The sequence below is a fragment of the Paralichthys olivaceus genome, chromosome 17 (assembly GCF_024713975.1).
Source record: "Paralichthys olivaceus isolate ysfri-2021 chromosome 17, ASM2471397v2, whole genome shotgun sequence".
In the NCBI taxonomy this organism is placed as follows: domain Eukaryota; kingdom Metazoa; phylum Chordata; class Actinopteri; order Pleuronectiformes; family Paralichthyidae; genus Paralichthys; species Paralichthys olivaceus.
Window position 1 is genome coordinate 5,525,517 of NC_091109.1, and position 27,932 is coordinate 5,553,448.

The following is a 27,932-nucleotide window of genomic DNA, read 5'->3' on the forward strand; positions in this document are numbered from 1 at the left end:
TTCTAATAATAATAATAATAATTGTATTTCACTCCTATGTTAATGATGTAATCATGATGTAATCAGAATCACACAAAGGTCAGCTCTCACAATCCTGAACTATATAGTTTCCATTCACACCACAACTCTCCGCCTACTCCTCCATCTTAGAATCACATTTTATTTTGTAGGTCATATTCCTTCATATTTTTCTTTTGGCCTTGCAGTTTCAGCGGGCTGCAGCCCCCTCAGCACCCCCACTCCCAGCATCCTTGAATGTCTGTACATTATAGCCGTTAAAGCAGATGTTATATCATAAGATATATTTTAAAGTAACAGTTAATATAAATTTACTATACTGGGGACAGTAAACAATAAAGATTATGCAGGACTTTTACTGGATTGTGTGCTTTTGCTGCGGAAAAGAGACTTTCTGTGCATGTGTGTGTCACAGGGTCTCACTTTTAACTTGCTGATCACAACACTGACGTAAAGAAATGAAGTTTTTGCTCAGATTATACAGAACAGGCTCAGGTTCTGCCGCGCACGACTCCAGGACGCGCGCAAAGGTCCCTGGCACAAACGAATGTGGGCCGGTTCCATGTGTGGAGGGGCGTGGTCGGGCCGGTGGGGGGGGCGGCTCTCTCGCACCGCAGCCAAGCTGAGGATAAAAATGTGGATAAGTGATGCTCGTGCAGCTTCGGAGCGAGAATCCCGAAAGAGGAGAGACTTGAACTTTGTCTGTCAGCAGGCTGGTGAAAACGGATCGAGCGCCTCTGTGATTTACGCACCAGACTTCAGCCAGCGACTGCTCACTGCTCCACCTGAGCTCCACAACTCTGAAGACGGATTTTTAAAAGTTTTTTTATTCTTCATAATCTCTTCCTGCTGCAGACGTCTTCTCACAGCCAGATCTCTGTCAGCATCTGGAGGAGAGGGCTCTGATCCAATTCATTAAAAGGTAAATTATCTCCAGAGTTAAATCACACCACTCAGTTTTCCATTTCCATGTGCATTACACGTCTACAATCTTCCATTAGGTATTGGCTCGTTTTGTCAGCACTGCAGCACGCATACCAAAGAAGTACCAAAGTATACACACATACAGCAGTGTGAGTACATTAGCTGCATGATGAATCATTCTGTGCACTTAACTGCCTCCTCTTCTTATGTGATTTGAAGCTTTTCTATCCTTACTTAGGAAAAAAGTTGTGAAATATTCAAGGAAGTTCCACACTTGCAGGAATGTCTCTCACCCCCAGCCTGCCAGCTCACCCTCAGTGAACCGCAGTATCTGCAGGCCAATGTTCTGTCCACACCGAGCTCAGTATTGACCCAAGTTATTCATCGATTTGATGCAGAACAGTTATTTCAGCTTCGCTCTCTCCCCCCGGCTCTTTTTCCAGCTCATAGACCGAGACACCTTCTTCCTGCCCAGCCTGATTCAATCTGAGAGCATCACCACCGTCACTGCCAAGAATGTGTCGTGAATCCCTGCACTGGCTGAGGGGCGCGTCCCTGCTCCTGCTGCTCCAGGCCGCCACCTCCATGGTGATGCTCCCCAACTCCACGGGCTGGCAGCAGATCCTGGACAAGTATCTGGACGAGGACGGGGACTGGTGGGAGGCCAAGCAGAGGGGGAAGAGGGCCATCACCGACAGCGACGCTCAGCTCATCCTGGACCTCCACAACAAGCTCAGAGGCCAGGTGTACCCGCCCTCGTCCAATATGGAGTACATGGTAGGTGGATGGAGGATGCAGAGGGAGGTGTCGGACGTGCACCTTCAAAATGATTCCAAAAGTTTGATGGAATTTATGTGTTAAAACTCTTTGACCCCATTCTGAACTCCCGAGAGTTCTGCACGCTTGTGCTCCGTAGAGTTCAGGACTGACCCAGTCACCTGACCACTCTGGCACTTGTTCCACTTGACTCACTCATGAGCAGCATGCCAACATCTAAGGACCTTCACACACACACACACACACACACAAGAAAGTTTATACCCATGTGACTTTTGGTTGTTTTGCCAGAAGAGAAGAATTCCACTGACTTGCCAATGATCACATTACTACTCTGGTTTTTTTACTCATGCTAACAGATTTGTTTGACTTTATCCCCTGGCCATCACATGTGTGTACAGCGCCAGATCACTTTTCACAGTGCAATTAGAATCAGAGCACGGCACCAGGGCTTGTTTTACCAGCTGTCTCACCCCCCACTAAACACACACACACACACACACACACACACACACACACACACACACACACACACACACACACACACACACACACAAACACACACACACACACACACACACACAAACACACACGCACAGGCACGACACACCTTCTAAAAGTTAGTGCTCCGCAGATCTGGAAGTTTTCCAAGTACACTACATGTGTAGGCGCTGCTTGACCGCCACAGTGCATTGCCACCAGCGGCACTTAGAGGTTAAATATCACCACTGTGCAGAGGATAATGAGGTTTTATCATCGTTTCATCTCCGCTTAAAGAGCTACAGAACAAAAGGCAGTATTATTCTATGGTGAAGGCAAATAAACAGTTCGTGCTGGGGGCAATTGCTGGACTGTGTAATTGTATAATTGAGAGGTTGGACTTGAGGACCCCTTGTGTGTGTGTGAAGCTCGGGTTGAGGCACACTAGTGGAGAAATGCTGAGCCAGCAGTGTTCAGCTCCTTTCTACTGTCTCCTGTTACAGTCGGCTGTTTTTTTTTAGCTGCAGGGGCACCCAGGGGTGAAATATGGAGAGGCATGCAACAAGAGGACATGAGGTGAGAGAAAGAGAGAGAAAAGTTAGGAGGGAATACAGGGGTGAAGATAATGGAGATTTGCGAGTAGGAAGAGGGAGGCAATGAAATGCAGATGGACGGGGAGAGGACCGCAAAACTGGTATCGAAATATTTGAAAAGAAGATGAAGAGGAAATGAGAATAGAAAGAAACATTTTGAAGAGGCGCAAAGTAAGAAAAGACAACGACTTGTAGGGATAAACGCCAAAATCTTATTTGCAATTCTGTTGTGTAAACATCAGAATAAAGGCTGAACACACAGAAAACTTGTTTTTGTTTTTCTGCATTTTATTTTGAAAGGGGCCCCCAGATTCTCCCTCTGTCTGTGTTGAACTGCTGTCACCTCTCAGAAACCTCACAGCTTCACTGTACTGGAAGACTTCATAGACATGCTCCTCTGCTCCTCAACACACTCATGTACACACACACATACACACACACACACACACATACACACACACACACTCGCACAAATCCTGTTGCACATACAACGCCATTTGACCATCAGCTCTGTTATTGTATGAAACCATCATATGAAACCTGAGTGACCCTCCGTCATCGCAGAGACTCGGAGATAACATAAATTCAAATCCCTCTCCTCCCTCCCTCTTCATCTGTTTCCTTTTCTTACCCTCTTTCTCTCTCTCTCTCTCTCTGCCTCCCTCCCTCTTATCCCTGTGGCTCCGTTCCCATTCTGTCATTATCCAACACAGAGGCCCAAAAAATTCCCCCGGATCAGCATTCACACTCCGTAGCGATCCACAGAGCTGCAGTGCAGCTTCAGTTGAGGTGGACAGCGGCTCTGCCCCTCACTCAAATGTTGACCCACAGGTATAAACACGGACCTGTCAACGTTTGAAGTGATGTAAGACAAACAGATGGCATCTTGGGAGAAAGGTCCCCACCTGCCTTTATGTTTAACTTGGTTTCACCGGGCTTCACTCAGGTGGAAGAGATGTTAGTGATTCTGGATGAAGCTGTTACTGACATTTTGCTCAGGACGCCTTCAGTTCATCACTTATATTTGTTGTCTCACTGTCGTGCTTCACAAACTGTGAAGCCCTGGGAGACAATAATTAAATCTAGAAAATAAATTTGCCTTGAATTAACTTAATCTAAGACATTTAATCATGGTGATGTGGATTCTGAAACAGTTTTCAGGCAGCGTCAGTGTGGGGGTAAAATGGTTTAGATGAATAGTAATTATCAGCCTCCAGTGGTGAAGAATTAAGCAAAGCAACCCAAACATCTTTTGTTCCAGCAGCAGCTTTGCTCAGCGTCTCTTGCAGGATCCCTTAGTGCTTCGTGATGAATTCCTCCCAGAGGGACTTGGTTCTGTCCAACCATCATCTGATAACATCCAGAAATCCAGAACACCTTCAAAGGGAGCTGCCCAGGGAGATCTGACACAATTGTTCAAAACACTTTGGTTTCTCGAGATGTAAAGAGCAGCAGCTGAACTCAATGGTACCTGAAGCTCCTAAGAGGGAGCCAGTCCACATCCAGGACTCCAGTGAAACCACAACAGCTTGAGATTAACATTCATTCTTAATGTCCTCAAACAGGACGGTCTCCAGCCCTCACGAGCACTAGCTGCATCGTAACCACGAATATTACAGACAGGAGACGCAATGAGGCAAATCCCAGCCCACGCTGAACCTGCTTAATGTAATGCCAAGAATGTAAACAGCACTTGTGCCTAATGCTGTTAGAATGAATGACTCATGACAGCACCTTCAGGCAACATGGTTGTAAAAGTTTGCAGGATGAAGCTACCCTCAGCTACCCTTCATGGCCGAGGCAGATAAAACCCCACATCCCCTCAGGTTCAGCCTTTACTCTTCTTTACTCGTCCTTGGCCTGCCCTCACTCCTGCAGAACACCTTCTGCTTCCTTGGCCATACATCAAACCAGAATCTCACAGTTTTGCATCCTGTCCAGATGGGAATGTCTTTTGGGTTTAAGAGCTGCTCAAAGTTGGTGAGTCCATTCCTTCACCCACCAACTTCCTCTAAATTCTCTGTGGGAGCGGTGGTTCTGGAGCTGCATGTGTCAACAAGCCTGGGAAAAGGCAGAGTTCATCTTTCTCAGCTTCTTTCTGCTGTGGTGAAGCACCAGGTTTATGGATTTCTGCAATAAGAAGCAAACAACTGTTATTGATCAATGAAATAAGAAAGGAAAAGCTTTTGTGCAACTGTTCTCTGGAGATAGATATAGCTCTAGAGCTGATAGGTTGATATTTACCTTATTTGGAAGCAAGATTACACAAAACACAACTGTAGAGATTTCCACAACACTTGGTGGAAGGATGGAGGATCAGTCAGGGAAGAGCCCAGTAAAGTTTGGTGAGGATCTGGATCTGTTTTCTTTAAAAAATTGTGACATAGGGTGTTTTTTGTTTCATTTTCCCGGATTCCCAAGAAAATTATTCTTGATCTTGATGATAAAAAAAATCAGGCAAGTTTAGGGAACTGCTATCTATGAGTGTGTGGAATGTGTTGCAGCTTGAATGAGATTATGGGGACTGCTGGGCTTTGGTGGAGGTACGTGCTCAACTGAGTGCCATTCTAGTTAATAATACCACTATTATACCTAAGATAAAACAAAAAACAATATCAGACCAAAGTAAAATATCAGGCTAACTGCACCATTTACTCGTCTGGTGCCACTAAGTGAAACAGCTTCCTGTTCATGTTGAGCCGACAATCCTTGTTTATGCTGTTCTCTGATGTGAGCTGGAATGTCGTGCATTAAAAAGTGTTGCTCAATACTCTATATTTGTTTTTTAAGCTCCTTTTAAAATCATCCCTTTGTCTCCTTGTCTTCTCTTTCATCCCCTCCTCTCCTCTTTTCTGTCAGGTTTCTTAGCTCCTCTCTCTCCAACTCCCACATCTTTCTCCTTCTTTTCATTACCTCTCTGCATGCACCATTGATTATGAACAGGAAACCCAAACGTGCAGAGGAAGTACCCCTCTGTAGCCTCTGGAATGCAACCATATGACCAGGTTTAAAAAAAAGAAAAAGAAATGGTCACAAATGAAGTGTGAAGTGAAATAAACAATGCAGTGTGCGTAGTGCTGAAAGACTCTAGCAAGGGAGGTGTTTTTCTTTACAGGCCCCAGCAGAAGTGCGGTTGGGTGGTGGTTGGGTGGGGGGTGTCCTAGTTGTCAGGCTAACTGTACAAACAGTTTGACAAGCCGGCCGCTATCGAGGTTCAACAGCTGAGACATATGAGAAGCACTCTGGACTTTCCGAGCCTGCTCTTTCTGCGAGCCTGGCGATGATGGAATGGGTTTGTTAACTGGATCGATGGCATTTGTAATTTTTTCATTACTTGAGACATTCCTCACCAAACGCGTCTCCAGGAACATTCCCCAACTAGATGCTGAAGCCAGACATTTTAGTGATATTTGTTGGCTGGAGATCTACCAGAGTTGCGGTGACAGATAAATGTTTTCAGACCCATAACCGTCCATTAATGGTGAAAAACATTGTGCTGAGTCTGCTCAAGAACAGGACGTCCCATGTGCTGTGGTTTGCAGATCATTTGGCAGTTACCGCTGCTCAGTTCAGCGTGTTTCTGTCTGCTTATCACAAACATTGATTGTTTTTTAGGGCAAGGATGTCACTTGTCGAGGAAAATCGAAGGGCAGAATGACGTGAATAGAAACCAGATTGTCTCAGAGCGGGCTTAGATCTCTCTAGTGTTTCTGTTTGAGCATCAAAGCGGAAGAAGAGGGTGATAACCAAGCATTAGGAAATAGATATGAAAATACTGACACACTGACATTGTTTGCAACACAACAGAGGTCATTTCTGAGCAGAGATAGTGTTTCAGGTAAACAAATTCTCATTCCACTTATAGCCCCGACTGTCACTCATCATTTATCATTATTGTGCAAGACTGACCTCAGGCAGCTACATATGAGGTTGCTTTAAGCCCCACTACACTTCTTAGCAGGTGTAGAAATTAATGAAAAATATACCCCACGTCTCCAGCTGTTAATTTATTCTGAGCGGCAGTTTTAAATACATAAATACATCCACACAACAACCAACACAAGGAGTGAAAAGAAACTGCTCAGAGACAAGAGTTCATTTGCAGCACCGCCAGACATCCTGTTGTTAGGCAGGTGTGTGTGTGTGTGTTTCGGGAGTAATGCAGAAAACAGCAGTTGTTTCTGGTGGGACTGTAAGTGGGTGATGCACGATGGAGGAAGGAGACGGAGGTGGTGGTAGCGAGGGAGTTATTTAAGTGTTTGTTATTGGATTAGATTTCAGAGAGGGTAAGCTATGACTTCCAGGGTCCAACGTGTGAAATGTAAAAACCTCTGACACCTGCGTTGGTACGCCAATGCACTCGCTCGCACATTTCGACACACACATGCACAACTAATAAAGTCTCTCACAGAAACATGTCGCATTGGAAAATCCCTCTCCGAAGGTGAAAGCGAAGGTGTGCAATTAAAGGAACATACAGTGTCCTACAGAGGAGGAGTCACAGCTGGTGTTATTCTAACATTTCTGATGGGAGAATGTAGGTCAGCGGAGAGGAAGGACACTCTTTGCATTCCCAGAAAACCCCAAAATGGGAACATGATCCCTCAGTGTGCAACCAGAGCCAAACTTGACTGAGAGGGCAATTGAGAGGGAGGTAAAGCGAAACAAAAGCTTGTACCCAGACATCTCACCAGAGACATATGGAAGGTATTACTTAAGGAAAAACAGCTTTAACTTTTTTTTTTAAATAACACCCAAGCTTACGGGAAAACCCATGTGGAGAAGTAAGGAAGTCAGAGAACTTTTTATACAGCGGCAGCAAAATGTCAACACGGTGTAGATCTGCATTGAGAAACCAGTACGTATCGACACAGCAGCTTGTCATAACTTGTAACCTATGATCAGGAGATTTCTCAACGCACTGCACTCACATCTCACTCTCTCATCTTCTGTGCAGGTTTGGGACACAGAGCTGGAGCGCACAGCAGAGGAGTGGGCTGAGACCTGTTTGTGGGAGCACGGCCCTGCAGGATTACTGCCACAGATTGGGCAGAACCTGGGGGCACACTGGGGAAGGTAAAGGATAACTCAGAAGTCACAGTTTCTGCATGTTTACACTTAAATACAATCAAAGGTTGAGGGGAGAAGACATGAATAACTGAACTGAAACAGTGGGAGGAAGATGTGGATCTTTATTTACAGTCAATGGTTGGAACACAAAAGATATATTTTGCTTATACAGTCGGCTCAGAACCTACACACACAGGCATGTCTCTCATGCTCTGCTGATGTTATACAATAGAAAATATGCACATATGAAAACATCTACCTAAATAGATGCAAATATACCAGTCAGAAACTTTATCATGTATTCATTAAATCCACCTGTTACATTTGCACAAGATATTTAAATGGAGGACAAATCAAGCCGCATTCGCGACATTCATGCTGCACACATTATACATTGTGCACGTCTCTCGTGATCCTGGCAAAGTTACACAACCAAGAGCCAACAAAGCTATAAATGGTTCATGGAATCACAAACTAAATTTGTTCCATTCGTTCACTCAGCCTCCTGTAGTGCACCTGAAAGCAGCACTGCCTCACACAAGAGTCTCTTGTTCCACTTCTAATCGTGTCACTCTGCCGCCGTCGAGATGTCCACTTGATTCTAATAAGATTATCTGGCTGCACCTGGCGCCAAATCAGTGTCGGTGCTTGGTGACTGACCTTTATGCACAGAGCACAAGCGCCTCAACAGTCGTGTTTACGTTGCTTTGTTACCAATGGATACTGAGTGCAGATGGTAACTAGGCGACACATGTTGATGGCGTGACTGAGTGTAATTCATTTGAACTTTTCATACATGTTCTGTAAAGGTTTCATCGTGCCTGTAAGGTCTCATGTCCTTTCAGGCCATATTTTATAGTTTGGAAGTTGGAAGTCCTCCTCAGCTGCTACTTATGCAAATTTATATTCTGAACAATGCTTTTACAAACTTAATAGTTTCTGAAAGAATATGTATGAATTTCCATTTGCCATTTATATGTACAAGGGTTTTTGTTTTGCACTAGCAATTATTCAAATATCAAGCAACACATAAAGGTCACCCTTAAATGTGGGTGTTGTACAAGGACCTGCAGTGAGCAGGGAGCAGCTTTCATGCATAAAACCAAACTCCCTCGCCAACAGAGGAACAAGACAAAAGTAATGATGTGAACTTTGGTGTCTCATCTCTCCAGGTATCGTCCGCCCACTTTCCACGTGCAGGCCTGGTACGACGAAGTGAAAGACTACTCCTTCCCTTACCCTCAGGAGTGTAACCCCCACTGCCCCTTCAGATGCTCTGGCCCAGTTTGCACTCATTACACACAGGTAGCTGCTGTACGTCTGGATTTTATTGTATTGTCTGGAGCTTGTGTTTCACTGTCCGTCTCCTTCATTCTCTTGCAGCTGGTGTGGGCCACCAGCAGTCGGATCGGCTGCGCAGTCAACATGTGCTACAACATGAATGTGTGGGGACAGATTTGGGCCAAAGCCGTCTACCTCGTCTGCAACTACTCACCAAAGTGAGCACATTTGTTGTGATGTACTTCCACAGATACGTGACTGAGATACAGGCTGCACGAGAACAATGATCTTACGTCGAACTTGTGCCATTATGATGTGACAGTTTCTCTCACAGTAAAAATGAGGAGGTTGGAAAGCAGCATATTTATCTGTTTGCTTTTCATATGACTCGAACAGGGGAAACTGGTGGGGCTATTCGCCTTACAAACATGGCACCCCTTGCTCCGCCTGCCCCCCCAGCTATGGAGGTAGCTGCAAGGACAACCTCTGCTACAAAGGTATGTGTGTGGGGGAGAAATCGAGAAAGAGGAAGAAGAAAAAAAAACCTTATTACCCTTGTTTTTGTGACTTTACTTGAAGATGACAGTTCCTATCCTCCACAAGAGGAAACAGAGGAAAACAACTTCATCGAGCAGGAGGCCCCTCGCACTCCGCAGAAGCCCCGGTCGCGGGCCTCCAAACCCGAGCCTCCAAGTCTCCCTGCCCCGGCTCCCACCAAGCCCCCCACAGAGGACCTGCAGAAGAATGAAGTGGTCAACACACAGCAGATGTGTAAGCTGCCATTTAACTGTTTATTCTGTATCTAGTTACATCTCAAAATGGGGGGGGGGGGGGGGGGGGGGGGGTGCAGGATCTGGTTTTAGGAATCTGCTGTAACAAAAACTGCTTTTCAAAATTGGGTTAAAACCAAAGAATTTGGGAGAAGCTGCCTGCTCAGTTTTCTACGAGCAAGAATGGAGAACAAGAGCAGGAAAAACCACCGGAAACATTTCAGTCCAATTTCTCTTAAATTGCCTTGATTTTCTGTGCTCTTTATCCGTCATCTCCCTGATTAACCATGACAGTTTCTCAAGTGGACTTAATATTGAAAGTCACTCTTGGGAGCAGGGAGGGGAGGTCTATTTTAGCATGATCCCCCTGAGTGTGTGTTTGCTTTTGGATGGCTGAGAGGGGCTGAGGGGTGAGCGGGGGGCTCGCTGTGGTTTTTAAATGGCTTCCTCTCTGCCTGTGCTTGTAAGCTGAGACACTTCCTCCAGTACTGCTGACCACCCCGAAACCACGCAGCAGGAATTCTCCTCTTTGATTCCCGAAGCATCACAACAACAATAGTCCTCGCAGAGTTTCAGTCAACTCAGGTTTCAGATTAAAGTTAGCCGCCTGCATCGGAGCGGCCGCTTCATATGCGTTGTGTCCTGTACGATCACTGAAACGTCTTTATGCCTGTGTGTTTCAGGTCAGCTTGTGACCTGTGACACTAAACTCCGAGATCAGTGCAAAGGAACAGCATGCAACAGGTAAAACTAAGATTGAATACAATCGATGAACAACACAAAGCTGTGTGTGCAAAACATTTCACATTATCTTATTAATCTGCAGATATGAGTGTCCTGCTGGGTGCCTGGATGCTACAGGGAAAGTAGTTGGGACAGTGTACTATGAAATGGTGAGTAGACATGTTGATACAGATCCAACACGGACACGGTATTCACAGCTGCATGCTCTGCCAAAAGACATCAAAGAGACATCAGTTTACTTGCGTGTCAGCAAATGAGCTGCAATCCAAATGTAATAAATGTTCTATTTTTTTGCAGCAATCCAGTGTGTGCAGAGCCGGTCTACATGCTGGTGTCATCGATAATGATGGAGGATGGATGGATGTAACAAGACAAGGCAGAAAGGACTTTTTCATCAAATCCAACAAGAATGGAGTCCAGTCTACAGGGTGAGACATTTATATTATACTTGAAGTTAGAATGAATTATATTCGAACGCAAAACTGATCAAACATACTGACAATAAATTAAAAATTGTCTTTTATTTCCTCTTTACAGAAAATATCAAAGTGCTAATTCCTTCACAGTTTTCAGAGTTTCAGGTTAGTCTGACTGTAATGTGACACAGATATGTTACACTTCATATTAACTTGCTTCATAAAAGCTGTGCTGCATTGTTGTATTTATTGGCACTGTCTGTGTTTTTCTACAGTCAAAGCCATCACGTGTGAGACCACAGTTGCACAGTTGTGTCCTTATCAAAAACCTGCAAAACACTGTCCAAGGTATGAATCTGACTGCACATGTGCCTTTGATTTCACGAGTTCCCCCGCGTTTATGTAAATTCTAGTCATTACCATCGTGTCCACTTGTTCTCTTTGTAGGTTATACTGCCCGAGAAGCTGTTCAGAAGAGAACCCACACATATCCAGAGTCATTGGAACCAGAATATACTCTGATGTAAGTCCCACATTTTGAAGCTGAATTCATGTATTTTTTAAAAACAGAAATGAATAAACATGTCTCACGTTTCCTTTCCTTTTGTAGAAGTCCAGTATATGTCGGGCAGCAGTCCACGCTGGAGTCATCAGGAACGAAGCGGGCGGTTACATTGATGTGATGCCAGTGGACAAACGAAGACATTACATCGCTTCACACCAAAACGGCATTTCCTCAGAGAGGTTTGTGATGGCTGGTCTCATGGCTGATCTACAATTGCTATTGGTTATCTGTCGGGCCAGGATGTAGCACATACTGAGTTCTAGTGTTTTTCTGCAGTATTGGGATAACCAGACATATTTTTTACACATAAAATCAATAGGGTGTTAAAAACATTTAACATCAGTGAGAGTCTGATATACAATTATTATTTAAGGATATAGTCTTATTTCAGATCTTTCTTAGATCTTTGGACAAAGTGAGGCGGTTCATTTGCTGAGGAACAGAGAGGAGGAATGAGAAATCAATGGCTCTCAGGTGGAGAGGAATTCATCTCCTCTGCCCTCCTGTGTGGACCTTATCTTTCCACGATCCAGGCAGTTCATTACATCTCTTATGCCGTGCACATGGAAAGGTGATTAGGCTGCTTCTGGTTTAAAATAATTAATTGCCTGGCAATTAGACTAGAGAAGATGAGTACACTCCTATGCTGTCCTGAGATGAGTTGATTTTTTGCTAGTAAGTCAACTTACTGCCACTTTAATTAAGTATTACTTTCTCTCTTTACACTTAATTTTATTTAATTTACAATACACATACTTTTACTTTATTTTCACTACTTTGGATTTGGATTTTTTACAGTATTCTATTCTACTTATATTGTTCTGTACTGATATCGTGGAGCAAGCTGGCACAAGAATTTCATTTGGGATTAATAAAGGCTTATCTCGTCAATCTTATCTTAAAACACTTATATCAAATCCTCCGAATGCTGCCACAACAAACACACTGGAAAAGACATGGAAGTGAAATACAGGCTATGTTGAGTGGAAAATTAGAAATTTAATTCAACCTATCAAGTACAGACCTGACCTATCTGCTTGTTGTCTCACCAAACCCCATGAATCTTGTTGAAAGATGGGTTATTAAGTAAAATTTGCAAAATAGGCAAGGCCTTGGAATGACACAGTGCAAACACAGCACAGCATCGTGCACGGCATTGAATCCGTTCTGTACCAGGTTCTAGCAGCGTTAAGGTTATAGGTTCTTCAAGCTAAAAGTGACCCACAGTGTGTTCCACTTATTTGAAAGATATTACACTACTTTACTCTGGGTGGTTCAGTGGTCTACAGAATGACTGTTGTAAACATGACCTGTGTGGAGGACAAACACTCACAGTCCTTTTTTTTTGTGGCCTTCCCTCACTCCCTCTTTCCTCTCCCGCTCCCCTTGTCTCTCTCCACCACATTTATCTTTGTCACTCTGGAGAGATGCCTGACGTCCGTTATTATCTGCCCATCATTTATCTGTCTGCTTTAGCGCCACAACGTGTCTGTCTTTGTTGGATTAACACACAACGTCCCCTGTGTTTGTGTAAAAATGGCTGGTTTATCTGTTTTCTCAGGGAGCCGCTGTTTGTGTCTAATCTGTCATCAGAGTGTCAGACAACACACTGACGCGCCCTTTTCTCCGTAAAAGCTGAAGTCTATCTGTTTGTGCGGGTCCGTCATCTATACGTCTCCCTCTCTTTCAAAGAGGCTGGGACATGTTCTGTGTCTGACACATGCCGCACCCGAGCTGACTCTCCCTCTTGTTCCTCTCTTCCCCCTGCAGCCTTCAGAACCCCCCCGGAGGAAAGGCGTTCCGGGTGTTCGCCGTGATTTGAGTGCCCCAGAGGGCGGCTTCACCAAACAGAAAGTGCACTTGGGCTGTTGAATAGGCAGTAATCAAGCCCTGTTGTCAAACTCAATGAGTGAAATGTTTCTGGCTTTGCTACACCGCAGGGGTTAGGGGTCGTCTCCATGACAGTGTAAACCCAGCAACAAAAACTTGACACACACACAATACGAACCCGTTTCTCTCCCTTGCATGGAGTTTGAATTCTGTCTTTATGAACTGTAAATATCTCTGAATGGTTTGCTCCAAGTTGTTGTAAATATCTGTTAATAGGAATGTTTTGTCTTTGTGCCGTTGTCTTGCCTTTTCAAACAAGTAGCTCTTTACAAATACTGATTATAGAAATACTATGATATAACAACGTAATGGCACTTGAGGATGAATATCATGATCATTGTCTGGCACATTTTTATTGGTGCTCTGGAGGGGTGTCTTGTCATATTTTGTACTTTTTTTAATGATCGGAGAACAGATTGTTATACTTTTATTTTTATATGATTATGCTTTACAGTGATATGATTTATAAAGGATGCTGCTATATGTTCTCTGTATTTTCGTTGTAATTTGCTGGTGTGATGTGGTTTAGTTAAAACTCCCTGCAGGTCAGGAAGTAAACTCATCCCTCAGAGTCGTTATCTCTTAACAAAACCTATGTACCTTACTCCGTTGCATCACATGCATTACTGGATGCTGCTGCTAAAGTTGTTTTCATGTCATATCTATTCATCTCCCTTTGACGTTGATAAACAGAAACAATACTATGCAGCAGCTTCATTTCATGCTGTGTGCTGGGGAATGACAACACATATATCTGCTCATATTTTTTTATTTTACAAGCCTTTATTTTTCATCCTACAGTCTTTGTTATGGGCAATTCATTGTATTGTTGTCTCTGTTTCTCTGTGCATTATATATATTTTCCTACCTCAGGTTGTTAGGAAAAGTCCATTTTGCAATAAAATATTACAGCCTCCACAACTTTCTCACGTATTTGTTTGTGGCATTTAAAAGGGAATTGGACATTTCTCAGAGACCCTGGTTAAAGGCATTTTTGCATCGTACATTTATAACCTATATATTAACTTATTCACTTTTATGATAAGAATCAGTATCCAGAGCTTTTTAAACACAAACCATCCATTTACAATAAATAGCATCTGCTCTAAGTACCTACCATTGCCCAAAAATGTGATTCCATGAAATGTAAAAATATATTTTAGAAATTGACAAATGTCCCTTTCAGACTAATGTTAGTATTGGATTTCCTGCTCTAAATCTGTGGTGGCTGTGGAGAACGGGGTGGCGCTGCATGTTTTTTTTTTCACCTATTCTTGAATTTTTTTTTGTAAGTAACATGAACGTAACTCAGACGCATGTTTACTTATACGGATTTATCCCAGCCTCACACACCGCACTGCCTCAGATTCATTTCTAAGCATAGTCACAGGTCAATTTGCACGAAACCCAACCCCTTGAAAACGAACATGTAAATAATATTTTGTAGCTGCAGACTTTGACAGGAAATCTCTTAATTGTCCACAAATGAAAAGGCTACACACAACATAAACTTTAAAGTATTTGCACTCCACACTCATCTGTCAGAGGCCTTGAGCACTTTGTGTGATATGGGTCAATCTGGGTCAAAATAACCTCATATTAAAACTGACAATCTGTGTTAAAACCTCAACGGCAATGAGTCATTTCACATTTGCTCTGGCCCAGTGGATAAGCATGCGGAGCCAAAACACAGAGGATCAAAGTACCTCGGGGGAGTAACAGAAAAGGTTTGATTTTTGAGGGTCGAATAAAGACTGAACCCAATCCCCCAGACTTCCAGGGACATAACTGCATTTGAGGGAGAAACTTGCACTACTGATGTCAAAGTCTCACAGGATGTGACACCCCCACACACATCCACACCGGTTATTCATTCAAAACTCAGAGGGTGGAAGCATTTGATTTGAAATGTCCCAGCTTTCCTCTCAAGATCCGTCACCGGGGAGCAGAGTTGTCACTCCTCATTTGCTTCTGAGCAGCAGCGGAGTGAAATGACCAATCCATAATGGTTTCCACCATATTGTGGTCCGACAGTGTTATGATGTCTGGTGGGCTGCAATAGGTTGTGACTCAAGCTGCCAGTCGTTGTTACTGCCCAGACAAGCCCGACTAAATCATGATGGCTTATACATAGATAATTCAGCCACTGACGGGGTGGCACTGATGTGACACAACACAAATACAATCTTCATCTTCATTTGCTGTGTTTTAAAGGTGCGGGAATGGTGATTACACATCTATTTGCATTAGTATACGTCATTGTAGTAAAAGTACACACTAGAGTCATGCTGAAACTCACATAGGAGCAACAACTTCATCATTGACTATGAGAAAAAGGAGATATTGTGTGTTTGTGTAGAGGAGGTTGACATCCTCTAATACTTCTGTAACTTATTACACCCTTTGCATGGAAAAACAATATTATATTCATACTTGCTGCAACAGTCACGCACACACACTCATTTATGCTCTGACACCATCACGTTTCTATTAAAACCACTCACTTGCAATTGGCTGACGGCTGACGTCCGCTGCGGAGTGATTGATAGGCCGTCCATGCGTGCCCAGGTTCTGCAGGAGAATAGAGAGGCATACATCAGACAGGTGTCAAAATTCGCAGGAGGGTGCGATGATGAAGAATGAAAAGAAAGAGGACAAGAGGGAGAGCAAACGGGAGAAATTGCAGGACAGAGTAAAGGGCAGAGAGATAACCTGAAGGCTCGGGGGGGGTAGAAGTGTTTTGAAGTTTTGATTTTTTCTGACACCTTCCTGAACATGACACAGAGTTCCACATCTATCCCAAACTATTATGCAGTGTATATACTTGATGTTGAGGTGCACGTTCACATACATGTGTAGAGTTTTCCACTAGGGGGCACACCACAGAACGCAGACTCTTTGCTACCACGTTTGCATTTTGTAAAAAAAATAAAAAACTTGGCGACACAAGATCTTGTGCAGCCTCTACATTGCCCCCTACCCTTCCTGTGTGTACTGCATCTTGTGAACACACCACGTTCATTTCTGAGGATGTGCACAACCGAGGAACCAAATGGATACGCAAGGCCATGATGTGTATGCGCGGTTTGAGACAAGTGCATCTCCAGCATTAGAGTTTATGAAAACAATACAGAAATAACGGTGACGGATTATCGTGTCCCGTTTGTATGTGACCCAGCAGACAGACATGAAGGTGCAGTAAGCGTAAAGTGACAGAGCGACAGCCATGGGCCCATTAGGAGCAAGGAGACTGAGCGGCGTGTAGACAGATGGGATGAAAGACAAGCTTGCAGCTAGCAGGGCCTGAATGGTGCCACCAGTGTTTTCACACTGTCGTTTAAAATAAGGAAGGCCATTAATAACCTCCTCACTGTGCTCTGGTCTGCTGCAGTCTGACGCTTCTCGCTGAGCTAAATGTGGCGCTGCATGGCAGCAGACTGGCAGACTGTGTCAAAGAAAGCATATATACCTGAGGAGAGGGAAAGACAGAGAGGAGGCAGACAGAGTTTGTGTGTGCTTCTGAATCTGTCTGTGCTGCATATGTTTGAGTGCATGTGCTGTATATTTGGGTTTAATTGTATTTTTTTCTCACTTACTCACCTGTTTATGTGCCGCCTGTCTCACCGTGGCTGGATGGGAATCAGATAGCAGTGATGCAGTCAGGGAAGCCGCCAGCGCCGAGGTGAAAAGTTATGGCTGCCAGTGGTAATGACTGTGTTCCTTCTCGTCAAACCTTTACTTTGGCAGATGAACAAAACATAAAATTTGACAGGGATGGAGGGGGAGCTCTTTTTCCCCCCTCGTGATCCAAAAATATTACATGTACATAGCCACACTGTGAATTTGTTTTTGCAAAGATGGAGTGGGTACTTTGGTGGAGGAAAAAAAATGAGTTTTTCCTGAGTGGCAAGGTGACTCATATAATTATTGAGTTATTTTAGGCCTCCACACTTTTAAAACAAACCTCTGACAAATGTTAGACATTTGATTTATAATAACCATTCATTTACAACTGGCTTGCCTAACCCACACCACTATATTGGAGTGAAATTGAAAATCTCAAATTGCTGTTCGAGTCCATCCATTTATCGGATTTTCAAAGTGATACTTAAAACGTGTTGGTGCGGGGGTGAACAGAGGGATGGTTGAAGATGCATTTAATGCTTTTTGCTCTTCAGTGTGCTGCATGTTTCTTCCTTGAGGGGATGATTATTCCACCTTGAAACAAGAAAAGCTAATTGGATAAAAGATTATCTTCAAACTTGCGTTCAGTATTTCTTCTTAAAGGCAGTGAAAAATGTGACAGGCTTTCCTTATTGGACTATTTTACTGAGGTGTGAACAGTGTGACCTAATACTGTCAAACTAATGTGAAACTCTTGTGAATGGCTCCAGCACGCTGGCATAATCTGTAATGTGAGCATATTGGTGGTGCTCACTCACTCCTAGAACAAAATAGTGCCATTTTTCAGCGCTCTGGAGTCTCAACAGCTTCGCACAATGTCAGCAGCTCAGACTTCGCCAACGTGTTGCACCAGGTTAATTGCAACGGGCAGGAGGATCAAAAAGTTCCTCTGTTCTTCAGTCCCAACACAAATATATTTGGCTTTCGAAGAGAAAAGGTCCCTTTGTTTGACAGGAAAATTAAGACACGTGAGCTTTTTTTCTGCTGCAACACGTATACTCAGGTGAGAAAACCCAATTAAGAACATCTGGCATAGGTTCTCCTGACAGATTATGTTTAACGCTGCATTGGGTTTCTACATATTTACATGTTGCCCTGCATCTTTATGTGCACACATTGTTATGATTTAAAATGCTTTATTACCAAGCACACACAATTAATAATCAACAACTTGCACACTCACTCTGACATTTGTTCCTGTGTAAATAGGTGTCAGTGAAGCGGTTTTGGATGCAGATGTGAGCCACATGTAAAAGGCTTTCCTAAAACAAGCACTGTGGAATAGCAATAGCTGTGCTTACACTGTACCTCTCCAGGAGGGACTGGCTGCCTCCCAGACTGCTCTGCTCGTAGATCTGCTCCTCAAAATAAAAAGGTCAGAATCAAATCTGGGCATTTAAAGATACAAATTCTGATCTTTTACTTAGGAGGAGGTTAAAGCCAGATTTTTAAGCCTCCCAGTTGTACCCAAATATTCAGAGGATCATTGTTTCACAGCAGACTCACTTTTACAGAGGGAAATTTCTGTCTAACCGAACAAAGGTTTCCTGTTTATCCTCCTGATGTGGGTCAGCTTAGATTACATTTATGATAACAGTAATAACAAAATTGGAGCTCCGGAATGTGGCATCAGTCTTTGCACACAAAACCATCCATAATAGAGGAGTTAGACTGCGCTTGCCTATCAGACAACCAGTGTGTAAAACAAACACTTGTTTTCAAAGGAAAGAAAAATAAATGCTGAGACAGAGCTGGAAGAGAGTACAAGTTGCCTGGCAAGACAACAATGAACAGTCTAAAAAGCTACACACGCAGTACAGATGAGGGTCATGGATAAAACAATAAGGCTGTGACTGGCAGACAGACACACACACTTCTGTGCAATCAGTCAATACAAGACAGAGGAAGTGGGAGAGTTTTATGCAGAGGCCTGGAGGGCTCAGGGGTAGTGGAAGAAGAGCACAGCATGGGAGATGAAAAATGAAAAAACTCATGAAACTACAGCTCATAGTATACAACCTCAACTGGAATCCAAAAATGTGTTTGTTTTCAAGTTTCTTTGTGCAAGTCAGCAGAAATGACTCCTCTGGTAGCTGCCTGCAGCGCATGGTACAGTAGACACACTCATGAGCAGCGGGTGATGAACCAAAATACAAGTCTACGACAGAAGTGTGCTGTGTTTATGTTTGGGATCATGCTCAGGGTGCACAGGGTGCATTATACAAAGAAGTACAACAAATCAGGCGCTGACGATGGGCCGCGCAATCATGGGGGAGGCTGTCTCTGCACTCTGACGTCACCGCTGACCTTTCGTGTATTTACAGAGGAGGTTTGATTTCCACTCTTTTTCCATGCTCACACACGAGCCGTTGTGAAGACAGCTCGGGAGGTAAAAGAGTAGCTTTGTCCCGACCTGGACGGTGCACGCTGGAGTCATGTGCCTCTGCCAATCCCGATGAAGGGCCCACAAGCCGTGACCATTGAGGAAAGCACAAGCATCACCTGTTTTATATTAAATCAGTCAGATTAAATAAGGAAGCCAATAACCTGCAGCTCACAAGGTGCATTTTTAGCCAAATTTGACCCTCGGCTGCTCTGATCATGCTTGTTAAAATGTTTTCAAGCCGAGCGGAGGCAGAGGACAGACACCTTTTGCAGATAATTTCATGAATCTGCCCCTGACCATTTGAAGCACTGTCACATCAAATGTACAATGAGAAAGAGCCCTTCCTTAGTAATTCAGGACCTGAGAACTGCAAAGAATCTTATTTTCTTTTTACTTCTTTTCCTCTTTTGTGCACAGATTTAACATTAATATAACAAATCACTTGCTCTGTGACTAATTTTTGTTTTATGCAGCTGCATAAACCTTCTGATACACAGCTTACTTCACTTTATGATATATTTGAACAAGTATCTCATTATCATATAGCAGAAACATGAAGACATTTAAACAGCCCCCTTCAAAATACTCCTCCTGACGCTGCAGACAATATTGCCCTCTACAGGGCGTACATATTAGTCATGCTTGTCTGTCGCAACTCTTAAAGAGACACAGCAGCACATGTGTAACTACACATGTGTAACTACACAGTGTAGAGAGATGGATGGAGGATCAGGGGCTGCAGAGAGCCAGGGTCCAGAATCTGCTGTGCTGGGTTGTCCTTTAGTTTTTATCACCATTTAGTTTAACATGTAGCGCTTTGGAGTTGACCTGGAGGTGGCAAGAGAATGAGAGAGGAAAACTGTGAGAGAAAATAACTAATCTGAAATAATACAAATGATTTGATGTTGACGACAAAAATAATGTTTTTTCAATAATGTGAAATTGAATTTGAAATATGATTAAAAGGGCTGGTCAGAATAATAACAGCACAAGACAAGGATGACTCCTGGAGCAACAGCACTAATCCATCAATTATCTCTGCATATTATAGACAATTGAAGTAAATGAGATGGCCGCATGAAGGACCTGATCAGTGATCCAGGACCAGCCAATGCTTTGCCTTGAAAGTTGATGAATTCAGTGTCTAGTTTCCAAATTGGCTGCATTAAATGAAAAGAAGAAAAGAAGAGAAAACAGGCCTCTCATCCCTCTCGTGGGAGTGAGGCTCCTCTATCTTCTACAGAATGTAGTGAACTGTGGTCGTCTTTCTATGAGAAACACCACAGCAGCAGAACAGCGAAGTCTCCCGAGATCTGGCCGAGGGTTCTGTCTCTCCGTGACACAAGATGGACCCCAATTTAGGACACAAAGACTGGGTCAAAACAGCCGGAGGTGTAGCCTTTCCCTGAGAGCTTTCCCTTCCTTTTCTTCTTCAGTGTGTCCACGCTCTTGTATTTTTTCCCTCTGCGTCACCCTCATCTGCATCCGCCCCCCCCCCCACTCACTTTCCTTTCATCCTCCTCTGTTAGCATAATGATCTCTCTCTGATATAGTTTACCTCTAATGTTTATTTCCTGACTCATGCGCTCATGTACAATTATAAATCTCCTCCGAATGCAAATGTTGCCGTCGCCTCACTTTTGACGGCGAGAATTTAAAAAAGACAAATCATGGGAAGGTGTATGTGCTGTATTACCTCGCAATTTAATTTGCACACGCAGACACGCTATGGTGAGAATTAAATTACTTATCCTTAGCTCTGCTAATAAATCTCTTTCAGTTAATTTGGTGATCTGAGGAACCCTTGTACTAGACGCAGCCGAGCTACTCATAAACTCATCAGCGACTGAGCTAAAGGACCCCGTCCAATCGACCATTCTCACGACTCACCTTACACAGAAGGACAGAAAGACCCTCCAACCACTTCTACTTCTAACTATATAGAGTAAGTCACAAACATGCCATGGCCCCATCCTCTGGGACTACACACAACCTTCGCTGTCCTGCACCGTGTGACTAACTAACGTCCTCCGTTGCGTGGCCAAGGACCAACTGAGCCCAAATCAGCCCACATCTCTTTTTCTGAGAAATGGGCTTTTTTTATCAGTCCACACTCACTTCTTTCCTCTAGGCATTGACATTTAATCAAACCCAAATCCCATTGTGCCTATTAACATATCAGGCTGATACGCGTTGCTGTAAAAAGCGTGAGTACAGGAACCCGGAGCGGAACATTACCATAACTCGTGCCTATTTTCGCTTCTCCGCCCACATGTAAAAATGCTTACCTGGCAAACAGCTCAGCATGGAGCGACATTTTCTCTCCCTCATCCCCTCGCTCCCTCTGCTTATCTTTTTTAGAATGTGTTAATTATTTAGCTGTTGGTGCTTGTGAATGTGTGCCAAATAGCACTAAGACAAGCTACGCACCCAATGCAAAGGCAATTTTAATATTTCACCAGACCATCAAAAGGATTTAAAGTTTGCTTTCGCCTTGGCTGCGTGTGTGGTTTTTAGGGATGCTTAGTGCTGTAATGGACGACATGGTTTCTCTGTGCACAGTTAAGCCAAAATTAATCATCATGAAGGTACTTGGATATGAAGTGTGGAATGACCATGAAAAATTGTAATGATTATGAGGTCAATACCTGATAAACTACTTTATTGGACAAGAGTTGTTTTCTACAGCTCAGCAGATACTGGCTGCTTCGCTCGTGACCTTGGTGAAGGTCTCTCTGCTCTTGAGTGGCTCTCAACACATCTGACCCTGTTGGCAGCCGTTCATGTATGTCAGGGCCATATGTCGTGTTGTGTAGCATCCCCCATGCTGCCCTTGCAGCCTCGCTACCTGAGACCAACCACGGCCAGACTGGTTGTCGGCCTCGAGTCAGCAGGCAATTACTTCCCCCCAAAACTAGGCCAGTTCTTGGTGATGACAGTCACCAGAGCACAATATTTAGTGCGATGAAAAGACATTGTTGCTGTCAGCACTGTTTAGCGACAGGATGACAAGACAGTGCGAATGGAACGGGGCCATGTTGTACAAAGAGGATTACGAATACAAAACAGTTTTGACAAGTCTGAAATTTGAGGACACTTCCAGGGAGATATGAGAACTATAAATGTCAAGCTGCGTGTTGGAGGATGGCAGCTCGTGGTTTTTGTGTGCTCTGGTGAATGCAATGAAAATACAGACATTGAGTTTTTTACCTCTGGACTCAAGACTGACACTTGACTGAAAAGCTCTTCTCAAAGTGGCAGCCATCAATGCCGCACAGAACAAAAGACCTACCTCATTCTCAGCGGAGGATATTTTCTTTCAGTGCTACAGAACAAATAAATAAATTAGTATGAGCAAGGGATGATTGTGCAGAGTTACAAAAGACAGGCTGCGTAGGAGCATTCACATCCTCATTTATAAATAGAAAACTGGTTTTCCGATGCTGCATCATAATTCTATGTTGCTTTCTCGTTGTTACATTGAAAAGTGTAAAATAATGGAATCTGTGAAGACGTATTCTGGAAGTAAAAAGACTGATAGCCACTTAATCACAAAGTTGTTTATGTAACTGGGTTAGATAAGCCATCTCTCTTCTGCACATTTTAATCAACATAAGTAATGGCAGCCCCTCAGCTCAATATACCTGAGCCATCTGCTGTCTAATACCAAGGATTTCACTCAGTACGATTGCACAACCTGAGCTACGCCTCTCACTACATCCCGATCAGGATTATGTCTTTGGCAGAGCACAAAATTTGTTTTTGTTCTTTGATCTCCAAATCTTTTTGACTGCCAAACTGGCAGCATTGTATTTATATTACACAAGTTGCAGGCAGTGGTTGTGAGATTTGTTTCAACTGGTTCACTCCAAATTAATTGTATCCTTTAATAGGGCACTGGGGTGTCTGGTTGTATTATTCCACAAATCAAATGACATCAATTTATGGCCCCTAATAATAACAAAACACAGCTCTCACACACTGGCAATCTCCTGTTGTATATCCTTATTATAATCCGTCTCTGTTGTATATTTGCAATATCTTTCGTCACATCAAAATTCATTCAAACATAATCTTACTGGAACAGGGTGGGTGTTATGATAAAAGTGAGGATGATTGCACTGATCAAGTATGAATGACATGTGCCCAGTATTAGTATATTTCTCGAGCTGTCTTATATTATATAGCAATATCATTCTACCTTTTTATAAATAAAAGTACAACCAAATCCCTGTTAACATATAATCTCCCATATTAGTCTAAATTTATTATAATATTATATTTTTCTATATTAAATCTGTAACATTGTGACTCGTGTGAATTTGAACCCAAACCCTGAATGACGTCACTCCAGAATAACCCAAGTTGAAACCGTTCCAGTTGCACAGGTGCAATGTTTACGTTAGCCAGCTAGCCATTGTTAGCTAAAACAATTCATAATAATGCATTAAGCTTCCGACTTTCCAAGTTGAAATTCCAACATGAGGGGGCATTCCAGTTGCAACTTCTGACTCTGGGTTGGAAATTCCAAGCTCCGAGGTTTAATGTAACGTGAATTAGAATGTCTCCGCTTGGGAAATTTTTCAACTTTCAATTTGCAAGAGGAAGAAAGTGCTGTTACTCCATTCAAAGGTTACAAAGTGTCACTTTAATGATCAAGGCACATTTTAATAGGCTATTATTTCATTCCAGAGATGTGAGCATTTTATTATGACTGAGCCCATTTTTCACAGAAAAGACTGACCAAGGACAAACATCAGTCAGCTACGCCACAAGGCAACACTGATTAATTAATTTTCAATTGAGCCTCTGGAGAAATGAGTCATTGACCATATCACAAGTCCTGCAGTAGGCCTTAAAAATAATAACCTAAAAAAAGGTAAGGGCATCTGAAGTGGCTGGCACCTCTTTTGATTTAAAGGTTCAGTGTTTAGAATTTAGTGACATCTAGTGGTAAAGGAACGGTAATGCACGGTAATGAGAGTGGTTGCCAACCGCCAATAAACCGAACAAAAAACAAGAAGAAGCAGTAGAAAGCATAGAATGGAAAAACTGAGCTTGGAAATAGTATTTACCACTGGAATAGCGAGTGTGCTCCATTATCTGAAAGAGACAGGATCGGACAAAATAATTGAATATGACCTAGATAACTCTGATTCACAGCAGGTTGCCACCCGCCAGTAGACCGAAACAAGGAACAAATATCAAATATAAACCGTAACGTACAGGATGAACAGGGAAGGGGAGGCAGATCCAATGAATGGTGCACCTAGGCGTTGGTGGCCATCCGCCAATAAATCGAACAAAGAAGAAAAAGGATTTGCATGTTGCAGCTGACCTCACCTCACCCTCCCCTTCCAATAATGACAGAGAACGTGTGCTAGTCTTCAGTTGTCATAATTAAACATGGCGGCCTCCAAAGAGAGGACCCACTCCAGATGTAAAAATAAAGTATATAGTATTTGAATATAAATTGCTCATTCTAGGGTAAAGAAAAACAATTCTGATCATCACATGCTAGTGAAATCCTTGCTAGGATTATTTCTAGTGGTGAAGTTGCATGATGCAGCTGGTTTTTAGTTTGTCCAGTCTGAGCTAAAGTAAAAACAAACATAGAGAGGACTTGCTCCAGATGCAAATATAAAGTATTTAAATATAAATGGCTCATATAGGATGAAGAAATGTGGAGATGATCACACACATGAACACATCACCAGGATTATCTCAGCTGAATCTTTCACACTGGACCTTTAAACACCACCTACCCTCGCCAGACACATCCCCCCCCACCCCACCCCCCTCACTGTCTCGGGGATGGTGTGGTCCAGGAAGCGCCTCTCTCCTCTCCTCTCTCCTCCCGCTGAAGTGGATCAGCTGCAGAATGGTATCTCCCTCCTCCTCCTCCTCCTCCTCCTCCTCCTCCCTGCTCTCCCGGGTGGATCGCGCCGCTGAGACCGGGCAGCCTGAGCCTGAGCGCGGACGCAGGGGCAGGTTGCTCACCGGCTCGCTCTGCCTCCTCCGCCACCGGCTGGATGTCGCAGCGAAAAAAACCTTCCGCCAGGTTTTAAAATAGAGACGACTACTTTATATTGAATTGTTTTCCGGCTCCGGGCAGGAAGCGTCCCCCCCCCCCTACCCTCACCATGGCTTCCAACTTCAACGACATAGTGAAACAGGGATACGTGCGGATACGGAGTAAGAAGCTGGGGGTGAGTACTGTTGCACTTGCTGCCTCGAGGAGAAGTAGGAGGAAGAGGATGAGGAGGAGGAAGAGGAGGTTTTATGGGGGATGAAGAAAGCATCGGGGATTAAGAAAGGGGCTGTAATTGCTCCACAGGCAGAGGAGAAACAGATTAGAGCAGTTTCACTCAGAGCTGAAACACTTCATCTCACACAGAGACGCTGACAGCTCAGTGTCAGGTGCATGTGGCTGGAAACCCTGTTTCCTGCATCACTTCTGTGTCTGTAGAGAAAGTTTGGATGAAGCCTGTCCAGTGATCAGACTGTGAGAGGCTGCAGAATACGTGTTAGACAGGACTCACATTTCCAACTTCAATCACAACAGTAAACAGACTGATCAAATGCTAAATAAACAAAAAGCTAATCATTGTGCTATTTTCTGTAAAAGGATCACGACCGGCAATTCTAATGGTCACTTTTAATACATACCTTTGTTATTGTGTCATCAGCAAATTACTCATATGGATTTCTTGATTAAAGATATTCTGAGACAGATTTATCGGCCGATTTAGTGTATACATAAAAAATATTGGCAATGACACTTAAGATGTCGACAAAGAAATGTTAACGAGGCTTGATGTTTGTTTAACCATTAAATAACTAAATAAATACAAGGAAAACTCAAATGCAAGCAAATCTAAATAGCATGAAAGCTTACACCTTATGAAACCACGTTAAATCTCTCCAGATCTGGATTTTAATTTGGAACTGTACCACATTTCACACGCTCATAGATATCAGTTCCCTAAATATATTTTTCATCAGCATCCATATTGAAATCTCCCTTCTCACAGTTAGAAGAATCCTGGATCCGCCCGCTGATCCAGATCCACACTCAAATTTTATGAGTTCTTCTTTTACCCATGCTGCATCCTTCCTTCGCAGTAATCCATCCTGTAGCTTTTGCTCAATGTTGCGTACAAACAAACAAGCAGTGGAAACATAACCTCCCTGTCGTAGCTAATAATAGTAATTTTTTATGTGAAATGTTTTCTGCATTTTTTTCCTACTTAAATAACATTTTCATATTGGCAAACGCTGATACCGTCTGTGAAAGGCTTATATCGGCCGATTTTTTTAGCCAACCGCTAACCCGTTCGGGCGCTAATTAACACTATGTCACATGAATTCCAGGATGGACAACAGAATACTGGGATCATCGTTTATCACTCCGCTGTTATCCATCAGCACAATTCTTACTGTACTTCTAACTCTCCTTCTGCCTCAGCGAATTATTCCCAGTAATGAAAAGTCTCATTGAACTCCGGCTGATTCTGAGTGATTGCGGCTCCTCAGTGTCACGATAATGGATTTCCATTGAGATACAGCGGGGAGGGGGGAAAACGGCTTAACTGCTTATATTGAAATGAATGATATGTATATTCAATTATGAGTGCCTGATTGTCTGACTCATAAAGCCATCTGCTTTTTGTTCGTACTTCCAGCTCATTACGCTAACAGAACAGGCACACTCCCTCTCTGATGAAGTGTGATGATGGGGGCTAATGATGTCTGCCTCCTCACATCATCACCTGGCTTCATCAACACTATTTTTCCGTTGTTAGCTGCTTTTCCTTTCTCTTTGAGAGCGATCATTGTCGATTAAGAGTGACCTTTGCTGCCCCTAAAAGACTTGCACGATCTAATCCTGATATAACGAAAGCATGACACATTTTGTTTGCATGCAAATGGGACCGATGAGAATGCATGCTGTGTCTGCTGTGCTTCGAGGTATGGATGCTGTATCTCTCCCAGGTCCAAATCTCATTGTGCTGTTTGCGGAGAAAAACAGTTTGTGTCCTGGTCGCCCACTCCCTCAGCCCACAACCTGCTTGCTGCTGTTTCATCATAGAAAAGCCATGCTGCGATGGCCTCAGAGGACCCGCTGGTGGTTGACAGAAAGAAAAGAATTATCCATCCACGCTAGGGTTCGTTATTCTCATTCTGAATCAGATAGAAAGAACAGAACAACAAAAAGGAGCAGGAATATTTATCTGTATGTCTCAATCAACAGGCACTGAAACATCCCTGTGATTATTCCTCCTGTTTTGCTGCGGAGGGGAAATAGCTTGTTGGTGCTAAATGGAATATTTT

At 43.3% G+C, this 27,932-nt stretch overlaps 2 protein-coding genes across 5 annotated transcripts in view; both read left to right on the top strand.

Annotated features, from left to right (window-relative positions):
• Positions 1 to 665: 665 nt before the first annotated feature.
• Positions 666 to 14,442, top strand: crispld1a (cysteine-rich secretory protein LCCL domain containing 1a). Of its 3 annotated transcripts, none has more exons than XM_020087346.2 (15): positions 666 to 940; positions 1,386 to 1,719; positions 7,750 to 7,868; positions 9,035 to 9,167; positions 9,246 to 9,361; positions 9,540 to 9,640; positions 9,723 to 9,914; positions 10,597 to 10,657; positions 10,740 to 10,806; positions 10,955 to 11,085; positions 11,195 to 11,238; positions 11,349 to 11,421; positions 11,521 to 11,596; positions 11,684 to 11,817; positions 13,409 to 14,442. In XM_020087346.2, the coding sequence occupies exons 2-15, from the start codon at positions 1,459 to 1,461 to the stop codon at positions 13,458 to 13,460; spliced, it is 1,560 nt and encodes a 519-aa protein (XP_019942905.2). In that variant the 5' UTR covers positions 666 to 940; positions 1,386 to 1,458; the 3' UTR covers positions 13,461 to 14,442. The 3 variants fall into 3 exon arrangements, with proteins under 3 accessions (XP_019942905.2, XP_019942906.2, XP_069369109.1); XM_020087347.2 differs by having other exon boundaries at positions 800 to 940; positions 9,747 to 9,914; positions 13,409 to 13,594; XM_069513008.1 differs by lacking the exon at positions 9,723 to 9,914 and having other exon boundaries at positions 800 to 940; positions 13,409 to 13,594.
• Positions 14,443 to 25,554: 11,112 nt separating this feature from the next.
• The window catches only part of dok6 (docking protein 6), a 41,058-nt gene continuing 38,680 nt past the window's right edge, over positions 25,555 to 27,932 (top strand). For both annotated transcript variants that reach the window (XM_020087247.2, XM_020087248.2), the window contains exon 1: positions 25,555 to 25,807. In XM_020087247.2, coding sequence (XP_019942806.1) covers positions 25,742 to 25,807 — 66 coding nt within the window. In that variant the 5' untranslated portion in view covers positions 25,555 to 25,741. The remainder of the gene's footprint in view (positions 25,808 to 27,932) is intronic.

Bases quoted from the DNA above. Each gene is read 5' to 3' on its own strand.
- crispld1a (XM_020087346.2), top strand. From the start codon at position 1,459: ATGTGTCGTGAATCCCTGCACTGGCTGAGGGGCGCGTCCCTGCTCCTG. The intron at 9,362-9,539 runs GTGAGCACATTT...TGACTCGAACAG, and splicing joins GTCTGCAACTACTCACCAAA to GGGAAACTGGTGGGGCTATT. The intron at 9,915-10,596 runs GTAAGCTGCCAT...TGTGTGTTTCAG, and splicing joins GGTCAACACACAGCAGATGT to GTCAGCTTGTGACCTGTGAC.